Below are 12044 nucleotides of genomic sequence, written 5' to 3' on the forward strand. Positions count from 1 at the left end.
CTCACCTCTCATCTCTCCTCCCCCCTCCTCTCATCTCTCCTCCCCCCTCCTCTCATCTCTCCTCCCCCTCCTCTCATCTCTCCTCCCCCTTCTTCTCCCCCCTCCCCCCTCCCTCCTGTGTTACTCCTCTGTAGAGGGTCTTGGAAGCAGACGAGAACGGGGACAGTTTCCATGACGACGAGGACTTTGAAGTGGACACTCCGAAGAGGAAGCAGAGGAAAGGAAGAGTGAGTCTGAGAGAGAGAGCGAGAGAGAGAGAGAGAGAGAGCAGAGAGAGAGAGAGCGCGCGAGAGAGAGAGAGAGAGAGAGAGAGAGGACTTCTGAGTGTAATGTTTACTGTTAATATTTATTGTTTATTTCACTTTTGTTTACTATCTACTTCACTTGCTTTGGCAATGTTAACATACATTTCCCATGCCAATAAAGCCCTTGATAAATATAAATTTAATTGAGAGAAAAAGAGACAGAGAGAGAGAGAGATTTTACATACAAATTAGGATCTGACTAAAAATACTTGAATCAGTTATAGAACCCGTTGCCCTTTATGGTTGTGAGGTCTGGGGTCCGCTCACCAACCAAGAATTCACAAAATGGGACAAACGCCAAATTGAGACTCTGCATGCAGACTTCAAAACAGAGAGTACATATTGGCAGAATACCTGACCACTGTGACTGACCCAAACTTAAGGAAAGCGTTGACTATGTACAGACTCAGTGAGCATAGCCTTGCTATTGAGAAAGGCCACCGTAGGCAGACCTGGCTCTCCAGAGAAGACAGGCTATGTGCACACTGCCCACAAAATGAGGAGAAAACTGAGCTGCACTTCCTAACCTCCTGCCAAATGTATGACCATATTAGAGACACATATTTCCTTCAGATTACACAGACCCACAAAGAATTCGAAAACAATTCCAATTTTGATAAACTCCCTTATCTACTGGGTGAAATACCACAGTGTGCCATCACAGCAGCAAGATTTGTAACCTGTTGCCACAAGAAAAGGGCAACCAGTGAAAAACAAACACCATTGTAAATACAACCCATACTTATGTTAATCTATGAGAGAGAGAGAGAGAGAGAGAGAGAGAGAGAGAGAGAGAGAGAGAGAGAGAGAGAGAGAGAGAGAGAGAGAGAGAGAGAGAGAGAGAGAGAGAGAGAGAGAGAGAGAGAGAGAGAGAGAGAGAGAGAGAGAGAGAGAGAGAGAGAGAGAGAGAGAGAGAGAGAGAGAGAGAGAGAGAGAGAGAGAGAGAGAGAGAGAGAGAGAGAGAGAGAGAGAGAGAGAGAGAGAGAGAGAGAGAGAGAGAGAGAGAGAGAGAGAGAGAGAGAGAGAGAGAGAGAGAGAGTAGAGAGTGGGGGAAGAGAGAGAGAGGGAAGAGAGAGGGAGAGTGGGGGAGGGGGGAGGGAGAGTGGGGGAAGAGAGAGGGAGAGTGGGGGAAGAGAGAGGGAGAGTGGGGGAAGAGAGAGGGAGAGTGGGGGAAGAGAGAGGGAGAGAGGTGGGAGAAGAGAGAGAGCGAGAGAGAGAGAGGGAGAGAGAGAGAGTAGAGAGTGGGGGAAGAGAGAGAGAGAGGTGGGAGAGAGAGGGAGAGAGGTGGGAGAGAGGGTAGAGAGAGAGTGGGGGAAGAGAGAGAGCGAGAGAGAGTAGAGAGTGGGGGAAGAGAGAGAGCGAGAGTGAGAGAGAGTGGGGGAAGAGAGAGAGCGAGAGTGAGAGAGCGAGGAAGAGAGCGAGCGAGAGAGGTGGGAGAGGGAGAGAGAGAGGGTGGAGAGGGGGGGAGAGAGAGAGGTAGAGAGAGGTGGGAGTGAGAGAGAGAGTGAGAGAGAGAGAGAGGTAGAGAGAGGTAGAGAGAGGAGAGGGTGGAGAGAGGGTGAGAGAGAGAGTGAGAGAGAGAGAGAGAGAGAGGTGGGAGAGAGGGAGGGAGAGAGAGGGTGAGAGAGAGGAGGAAGAGAGAGAGAGAGAGGGAAGAGAGCGAGAGAGAGGTGGGAGAGCGATAGAGAGGGTGGAGAGAGAGAGAGAGGGGGGGAGAAAGAGGGTAGAGAGAGGGGGGAGAGAGGGGAGAGAGGGAGAGAGGGTAGAGAGAGAGGGAGAGGTGGGAGAGAGAGAGAGTAGGGTAGAGAGAGGGGAGGAGAGAGAGAGAGAGAGAGAGAGAGAGAGAGAGAGAGAGAGAGAGAGAGAGAGAGAGAGAGAGAGAGAGAGAGAGAGAGAGAGAGAGAGAGAGAGAGAGAGAGAGAGAGAGAGAGAGAGAGAGAGAGAGAGAGAGAGAGAGAGAGAAATATGAGGTCTAGTGGGGTGTGACATGTTCCTGTACTTTTCTACACAGGGCAGAGGGTCCAGTCGCAGGAGGACAGAGGCTGTTGCCAACGACGATGTGGATAAACCTTACGTCTGTGACAGTAAGACATAATACAACAACAGACTTCTCCTGTGAGACGGTGAATGATGTATTTTCTGTGTATTTTCAGGGTTAGATTGATGACAGGATGAGACCAGAGTAGCTGGCTCCTGATCTGAATATAATTGGCACTTATGTAAACCAAATTTGAGTAAAAACGATTTGACCTACGGCTCAATTCAATCCGTAGTGCTGAAGATCAACTTAATAGCGCAATTGACAGTTAAAGGCAATGCTCCCGCGGTCGCGGAGACTGCATTCATGGTGCAAACGCTGCATATGTCGGCTCAATCTGAAATTACCTTTGAATGTGAACCGAGCTACAACGCAGATATTCTGCACTACGGATTGAATCGAGCCCCAACGTTCTGAATCCCACTTCTAACAGGAAATTACTTTTTTTTTGTTCGTTATTAGGTCTCACTATTCTCTATTATTGTAAGGCGTGTCTGTATTTGGACATGGTCAGCTGCCTAAGATGCACTACATGACCAAAAGTATGTGGACACCTGCTCGTCTAATGTCTCATTCCAAAATCATGGGTATTAATATGGAGTTGCCCCCCTTTGCTGCTATAACAGCCTCCTCTCTTCTGGGAAGGCTTTCCACTAGCTGTTGGAACATTGCTGCGGGGACTTGCTTCCATTCAGCCACAAGAGCATTAGTGAGGTCGGGCACTGATGTTGGGCGATTAGGCCTGGCTCGCAGTCAGCGTTCCAATTCATCCCAAATGTGTTCGATGGGGTTGAGGTCAGGGCCAGTCAAGTTCTTCCACACCGATCTCAAGAAACCATTTCTGTATGGACCTCGCTTTGTGCATGGGGACATTGTCATGCTGAAACAAGGAAAGGGCCTTCCCCAAACTGTTGCCACAAAGTTGGAAGCACAGAATCGTCTAGAATGTCATTGAATGCTGTAGCGTTAAGATTTCCATCGGACTGCCAGATGTTGAAGCGTGATTCATCACTCCAGAGAATGTGTTTCCACTGCTCCAATGGAGGCGAGCTTTACACCACTCCAGCCGACACGTGGTCTTAAGCTTGTGTGCGGCTGCTCGGCCATGGAAACCCATTTCATGAAGCTCCCAACGAACAGTTATTGTGCTGACGTTGCTTCCAGAGGCAGTTTGGAACTCGGTAGTGAGTGTTGCAACCGAGGACAGACAATTTTTACACGTTACGCACTTCAGCGGTCCCGTTCTTTGAGCTTGTGTGGCCTACCACTTTGCGGCTGAGCCGTTGTTGCTCCTAGACGTTTCCACTTCACAATAACAGCACTTACAGTTGACCGGGGCAGCTTAAGCAGGGAAGAAATTTGACAAACTGACTCGTTGGAATGGTTGGATCTTATGACGGTGCCTCGTTGAAAGTCACTGAGCTCTTCAATAAGGCCATTCTACTGCCAATGTTTGTCTATAGAGATTGCATGGCTGTGTGCTTGATTTTATACACCTGTCAGCAATGGGTGTGGCTGAAATAGCCGAATCCACTAATTTGAAGGGGTGTCCACATACTTTTGTATATATAGTGATCAATAACTTCAGATCAATAACCTTATTTTATTTTCTTTGGAGTGAGAGCAGCCCTCTTCCCTCTCTAGCATGGAGATAGATGAGTATGTGGATAGTCCAGCTAGCATGTCGGACCGTTAGCATAGCATGCTACTTCTACCTAAAGAAAAACACGGGAGGAAGTGGTACTCATGTCATGAGATATTATAGCCTCTTAGAATGAAGCTCTTATTTTTGTTCTTTTTCTTTCATGTGCTCTGTTCCTTCCTTCCAGACAGAAACAGACAAAAGCTTAACTCAAAAACTGCCGACTCAGGTATCTGGACGCGCGCGTGTGCCATCTTTTCTCTGTCTGGCTTCTCTAACGACAAGATCAGGGGCTACTGGGGTTTGTCTGATTTTGAGCTAGCCTGGGTCGCGTTCAGATGGGTACAAAGTTACACGACATCCATATATAAATGTATTGGGTAGAACCGTGCTTATATTTCATGTAGAATATAGAATGGATGTTGTTTCTATGTTGCACACTCCTGAATGCGACCTTGGCTGTCTTTCTGTTTCTGCTTTGGCTAACAATAGCATTGGCTAAAGTAGAAATGCATCTGGCTACCATGCTACGTTTGAGCTAAACCAATCTAAGCAATCCATCGCTATACTAATTGCATAAGTATTGATTGTTGATTCTAAGACCAAAGCAAGCTTGCATGGCTCTAACATAACTCTACAGTATATGCTGGTTTGTTAGCAAGTTGCTGGGCAAGAATGATTTTGAGCGTCCGCTGAGCTAACGCATGTTTCTGTAGCCTTGTGACAATGCTGTCACAGACAACCTAACCTGCTGTCACTGCGGTTTCTGGGTATCACGGACAACCTAACACGCTGTCACTGCGATGTTAGCAGACAACCGAACCCGCTGTCACTGCGATGTTAGCAGACAACCGAACCCGCTGTCACTGCGATGTTAGCAGACAACCGAACCCGCTGTCACTGCGATGTTAGCAGACAACCGAACCCGCTGTCACTGCGATGTTACCAGACAACCGAACCCGCTGTCACTGCGATGTTACCAGACAACCTAAGCAGTGCTAGAAAACAACATTCTCAACAGTGTTTTCAGAGTGGTCACCATTTCCCCACATTGTTACCAGGATATCTTGGAGTATTACAGCGCTGTGACTTTCTAGGGAGTCCTTTCACCGAAACGTTGTTAGTATAAGTGATCATATGCTACTATCCTAGTAGGAATGTGCTGTTAAATTAGTTCCCTAGGATTGTTGTTAGTTAGACAATTCGAAGTGTCAATCCCCTCAGATGCTTTTTGGTCCTTTGCCTTGAAAGCTTGGGTCGTCTTCAGTGGTGCACACAATAGCAAAACGTTTTGAAACGGAAAATGAAGAATGAGAGTTTGTTATTGGAAAAGTTCAGTTAGAACCTTAGCATTTCCCTCCGTTTCAAAACATTTTTCTCACGTTCTGTGGTTCTAATGGATTCTAACGCTTCTGTGTTCTGTGTTCTACAGTCTGTGGGAAGCGCTATAAGAACCGTCCGGGCCTGAGCTACCACTATGCCCACACACACCTGGCGGAGGAGGAGGGGGAGGAGGAGAGGGAGGAAGAGACGCCACCGTCCCCGCAACCACACCGACCAGACCCAGACCCAGACAACCACAAACGTAAGAGACCCGGGTGACCAGGGTTTAAACTACATGCCTAGTAGCAGTACAGGGTTGTAACTTGATGATGGAATTACATCCTATTATCCCCGACATAGCATACTACTGTTGAATGGAGTGTACTAGATAAGGAATAGGATGTCACTTGGACGGCACGTGTTTCCTTGCAGGTAACCATGGTTAACAGAGGAAGAACAATGATTTCAAGCACCACCCTCCTTTTAAAGCTTCCAGTCTGTTATTCTAACTCAAAATTAGCGTGACAGAGTGATCTCCAGCCTTGTCCTCGTCAACACTCTCACCTGTGTTAACGAGAGAATCACTGACATGATGTCAGCTGGTCCTTTTGTGGCAGGGCTGAAATGCAGTGGAGTTTTTGGGATTAAAGTTCATTTTCATGGAAAAGAGGGACTTTGCAATTAATTGCAATTCATCTGATCACTCTTCATAACATTCTGGAGTATATGCAAATTGCCATCATAAAAACTGAGGCAGCAGACTTTGTGAAAATTAATATTTGTGTCATTCTCAAAACATTTGACCACGACTGTACACACACTACCCCATAATGACAAAGTGAAAAAATGTTTTCATAAATTTTAGCAAATGTATTGAAAATGAAATACAGTAATAACTATATAGATAAGTATTCACACCCCTGCGTCAATACTTTGTAGAAGCACCTTTGGCAGCAATTACAACTGTGAGTCTTTCTGGATACATTTTTAAGAGCTTTGCACACCTGGATTGTACAATAATGCACATTATTATTTTAAAGATTCTTTAAGCTCTGTCAAGTTGGTTGTTGATCATCGCTAGACAGCCATTTTCAAGTCTTGCCATAGATCTTCAAGCCGATTTTTAAGTCAAAACTCTAACTAGGCGACTCAGGAACATTCAGTGTCTTCTTGGTAAGCAACTCCAGTGTATATTTGGCCTTGTGTTTTAGGTTATTGTCCTGCTGAAAGGTGAATTTGTCTCCCAGCGTCTGTTGAAAAGCTGATTGAACCAGGTTTTCCTCTCGGATTTTGCCTGTGCTTAGCTCCGTTAATCTTTATCCTAAAAAACTCCCTAGTCCTTGCCGATGACAAGCATACAGTGAGGGAAAAAAAAGTATTTGATCCCCTGCTGATTTTGTACGTTTGCCCACTGACAAAGAAATGATCAGTCTATAATTTTAATGGTAGGTTTATTTGAACAGTGAGAGACAGAATAACAAAAAAAAAATCCAGAAAAACGCATGTCAAAAATGTTATAAATTGATTGGCATTTTAATGAGGGAAATAAGTATTTGACCCTCTCTCAATCAGAAAGATTTCTGGCTCCCAGGTGTCTTTTATACAGGTAACGAGCTGAGATTAGGAGCACACTCTTAAAGGGAGAGCTCCTAAACTCATATTGTTACCTGTATAAAAGACACCTGGCCACAGAAGCAATCAATCAATCAGATTCCAAACTCTCCACCATGGCCAAGGCCAAAGAGCTCTCCAAGGATATCAGGGACAAGATTGTAGACCTACACAAGGCTGGGATGGGCTACAAGACCATCGCCAAGCAGCTTGGTGAGAAGGTGACAACAGTTGGTGCGATTATTCGCAAATGGAAGAAACAGAAAATAACTGTCAATCTCCCTCGGCCTGGGGCTCCATGCAAAATCTCACCTTGTGGAGTTGCAATGATCATGAGAACGGTGAGGAATCAGCTCAGAACTACATGGGAGGATCTTGTCAATGATCTCAAGGCAGCTGGGACCATAGTCACCAAGAAAACAATTGGTAACACACTATGCCGTGAAGGACTGAAAATCCTGCAGCGCCCGCAAGGTCCCCCTGCTCAAGAAAGCACATATACAGGCCCATCTGAAGTTTGCCAATGAACATCTGAATGATTCAGAGGAGAACTGGGTGAAAGTGTTGTGGTCAGAGGAGAACTGGGTGAAAGTGTTGTGGTCAGATGAGACCAAAATCGAGCTCTTTGGCATCAACTCAACTCGCTGTGTTTGGAGGAAGGAATGCTGCCTATGACCCCAAGAACACCATCTCCACTGTCAAACATGGAGGTGGAAACATTATGCTTTGGGGGTGTTTTTCTGCTAAGGGGACAGGACAACTTCACCGCATCAAAGGGACGATGGACGGGGCCATGTACCGTCAAATCTTGGGTGAGAACCTCCTTCCCACAGCCAGGGCATTGAAAATGGGTCGTGGATGGGTATTCCAGCATGACAATGACCCAAAACACATGGCCAAGGCAACAAAGGAGTGGCTCAAGAAGAAGCACATTAAGGTCCTGGAGTGGCCTAGCTAGTCTCCAGACCTTAATCCCATAGAAAATATGTGTAGGGAGCTGAAGGTTCGAGTTGCCAAACATCAGCCTCAAAACCTTAATGACTTGGAGAAGATCTGCAAAGAGGAGTGGAACAAAATCCCTCCTGAGATGTGTGCAAACCTGGTGGCCAACTACAAGAAATGTCTGACCTCTGTGATTGCCAACAAGGGTTTTGCCACTAAGTACTAAGTCATGTTTTGCAGAGGGGTCAAATACTTATTTCCCTCATTAAAATGCAAATCAATTTATAACATTTTTGACATGCGTTTTTCTGGATTTTGTTGTTGTTATTCTGTCTCTCACTGTTCAAATAAACCTACCATTAAAATTATAGACTGATCATATCTTTGTCAGTGGGCAAACGTACAAAATCAGCAGGGGATCAAATACTTTTTTCCCTCACTGTACCCATAACATGATGCAGCCACCACCATGCTGTAACTTGGCCACTCAGGAATATTCAATGTCTTCATGGTAAGCAACTCCGGTGTAGATTTCGCCTTGTGTTTTAGGTTATTGTCCTGCTGAAAGGTGAATTTGTCTTCCAGTGTCTGGTGGAAAGCAGACTGAACCAGGTTTTCCTCTAGGATTTTGCCTGTGCTTAGCTCTATTGAGTTTTATCTTTATCCAAAAAAGTTCCCTAGTCCTTGCTGATGACAAGCATACCCATAACATGATGCAGCCACCACCATGCTTGAAAATATGAAGAGGAATACTCAGTGATGTGTTGTGTTGGATTTGCCCCAAAACATAACACTTTGTATTCAGGACATAAAGTGAATTTATTTTGCACATGTTTTGCAGTTTTACTTTAGTGCCTTTATGGCAAACAGGATGCATGTTTTGGAATATTTGTATTCCGTACAGGCTTCCTTCTTTTCACTCTGTCATTTAGGTTAGTATTGTGGCGTAACTACAATGTTGTTGATCCATCCTCAGTTTTCTCCTATCACAGCCATTCAAATCTGTAACTGTTGTGTGGGGTACAGAGATGAGGTAGTCATTCCAAAATCATGTTAAACACTATTATTGCACACAGAGTGAGTCCATGCAACCTATTATGTGACTTGTTAAGCATGTTTTACTCCTGAACTTATTTAGGCTTGCCCTAACAAAGGGGTTCAATACTTCCTCCTCCCTGTATATATATATACACTACCGTACAAAAGTTCGGGGTCACTTAGAAATGTCCTTGTTTTCGAAAGAAAAGCAATTTTTTTGTCCTCACAGGTCCTCAACTGGCAGCTTCATTAAATAGTACCCACAAAACACCAGTCTCAACGTCAACAGTGAAGAGGCGACTCCGGGATGCTGACCTTCTAGGCAGAGTTGCAAAGAAAAAGCCATGTCTCAGACTGGCCAATCAAAATAAAAGATTAAGATGGGCAGTCTGAGATATGGCTTTTTCTTTGGAACTCTGTCTAGAAGGTCAGCATCCCAGAGTCGCCTCTTCACTGTTGACGTTGAGAGTGGTGTTTTGCGGGTACTATTTAATGAAGCTGCCAGTTGAGGACCTGTGAGGCGCCTATTTCTCAAACTAGACACTCAAATGTATTTGTCCTCTTGCTCAGTTGTGCACCGGGGCCTCCCACTCCTCTTTCTATTCTGGTTAGAGCCAGTTTGCGCTGTAATGTAAAGGGAGTAGTACACAGCGTTGTACGAGATCTTCAGTTTCTTGGCAATTTCTCGCATGGAATAGCCTTCATTTCTCAGAACAAGAATAGACTGACGAGTTTCAGAAGAAAGTTCTTTGTTTCTGGCCATTTTGAGCCTGTAATCGAACTCACAATTGCTGATGCTCCAGATACTCCACTAGTCTCAAGAAGGCCAGTTTTATTGCTTCTTTAATCAGCACAACAGTTTCCAGCTGTGCTAACATAATTTCAAAAGGGTTTTCTAATGATCAATTAGCCTTTTAAAATGATAAACTTGGATTAGCAAACACAACGTGCCACTGGAACACAGGACTGATGGTTGCTGATAATGGAACTCTGTACGCCTATGTAGATATTCCATTAAAAATCAGCCGTTTCCAGCTACAATAGCCATTTACAACATTAACAATGTCTACACTGTATTTCTGATCAATTTGACGTTATTTTAATGGACAATTTTTTTTTCGAAAACAAGGACATTTCTAAGTGACCCCGAACATTTGAACGGTAGTATATATTATATATATATATATATATATATATATATATATATATATATATATAATATATATATAATATATATACAGTGGGGAGAACAAGTATTTGATACACTGCCGATTTTGCAGGTTTTCCTATTTACAAAGCATGTAGAGGTCTGTAATTTTTATCATAGGTACACTTCAACTGTGAGAGACGGAATCTAAAACAAAAATCCAGAAAATCACATTGTATGATTTTTAAGTAATTAATTTGCATTTTATTGCATGACATAAGTATTTGATACATCAGAAAAGCAGAACTTAATATTTGGTACAGAAACCTTTGTTTGCAATTACAGAGATCATACGTTTCCTGTAGGTCTTGACCAGGTTTGCACACACTGCAGCAGGGATTTTGGCCCACTCCTCCATACAGACCTTCTCCAGATCCTTCAGGTTTCGGGGCTGTCGCTGGGCAATAAGGACTTTCAGCTCCCTCCAAATATTTTATATTGGGTTCAGGTCTGGAGACTGGCTGGGCCACTCCAGGACCTTGAGATGCTTCTTACGGAGCCACTCCTTAGTTGCCCTGGCTGTGTGTTTCGGGTCGTTGTCATGCTGGAAGACCATGCCACGACCCATCTTCAATGCTCTTACTGAGGGAAGGAGGTTGTTGGCCATGATCTCGCAATACATGGCCCCATCCATCCTCCCCTCAATACGGTGCAGTCGTCCTGTCCCCTTTGCAGAAAAGCATCCCCAAAGAATGTTTACACCTCCATGCTTCATGGTTGGGATGGTGTTCTTGGGTTGTACTCATCCTTCTTCTTCCTCCAAACACGGCGAGTGGAGTTTAGACAAAAAAGCTCTATTTTTGTCTCATCAGACCACATGACCTTCTCCCATTCCTCCTCTAGATCATCCAGATGGTCATTGGCAAACTTCAGACGGGCCTGGACATGCGCTGGCTTGAGCAGGGGGACCTTGCATGCGCTGCAGGATTTTAATCCATGACGGCGTAGTGTGTTACTAATGGTTTTCTTTGAGACTGTGGTCCCAGCTCTCTTCAGGTCATTGACCAGGTCCTGCCGTGTAGTTCTGGGCTGATCCCTCACCTTCCCCATGATCATTGATGCCCCACGAGGTGAGATCTTGCATGGAGCCCCAGACCGAGGGTGATTGACCGTCATCTTGAACTTCTTCCATTTTCTAATAATTGCGCCAACAGTTGTTGCCTTCTCACCAAGCTGCTTGCCTATTGTCCTGTAGCCCATCCCAGCCTTGTGCAGGTCTACAATTTTATCCCTGATGTCCTTACACAGCTCTCTGGTCTTGGCCATTGTGGAGAGGTTGGAGTCTGTTTGATTGAGTGTGTGGACAGGTGTCTTTTATACAGGTAACCTGTTCAAACGGGTGCAGTTAATACAGGTAATGAGTGGAGAACAGGAGGGCTTCTTAAAGAAAAACTAACAGGTCTGTGAGAGCCGGAATTCTTACTGGTTGGTAGGTGATCAAATACTTATGTCATGCAATAAAATGCAAATGAATTACTTAAAAATCATACAATGTGATTTTCTGGATTTTTGTTTTAGATTCCGTCTCTCACAGTTGAAGTGTACCTATGATAAAAATTACAGACCTCTACATGCTTTGTAAGTAGGAAAACCTGCAAAATCGGCAGTGTATCAAATACTTGTTCTCCCCACTGTATATATATATATATATATATATATATATATATATATATTGTGATGTCACGAGAGGCTGTGTCCTGGAGGGACGTTACATCCCCCTGAGGTGGCTGCAAACCCAGACAGCTATGGCTCCATCTGCTGGTATGGTCGGGAACTCCACCCCTCTATGGCCAATCTTCCCACGCAGCTGAAACAAATGAGGAGCTGATGAGCTGAAGGTTGGGGAAAGGAAGAGACACGGTCTCCAAGCTGGGCTCTCTGGAGGACAAGAGTGCTGCACGTCCACTTCCATGAGGAATATAAGGATTTGGAGATACT

General features: G+C 44.8%; 1 protein-coding gene across 2 annotated transcripts in view; it reads left to right on the forward strand.

Moving 5' to 3' along the window:
- Positions 1-12044, forward strand: part of dpf3 (D4, zinc and double PHD fingers, family 3) — a 58164-nt gene that overhangs the window by 30802 nt on the left and 15318 nt on the right. Inside the window, exons 5-8 of one of the 2 annotated variants that reach the window (XM_041864915.2) lie at positions 135-227; positions 2317-2389; positions 4173-4214; positions 5418-5570. In XM_041864915.2, the coding sequence (XP_041720849.1) occupies positions 135-227; positions 2317-2389; positions 4173-4214; positions 5418-5570 (361 nt within the window). The remainder of the gene's footprint in view (positions 1-134; positions 228-2316; positions 2390-4172; positions 4215-5417; positions 5571-12044) is intronic. The other variant, XM_041864916.2, reaches the window with a different exon arrangement.

This window comes from Coregonus clupeaformis, chromosome 36 (assembly GCF_020615455.1).
Source record: "Coregonus clupeaformis isolate EN_2021a chromosome 36, ASM2061545v1, whole genome shotgun sequence".
Classification (NCBI taxonomy): Eukaryota; Metazoa; Chordata; class Actinopteri; order Salmoniformes; family Salmonidae; genus Coregonus; species Coregonus clupeaformis.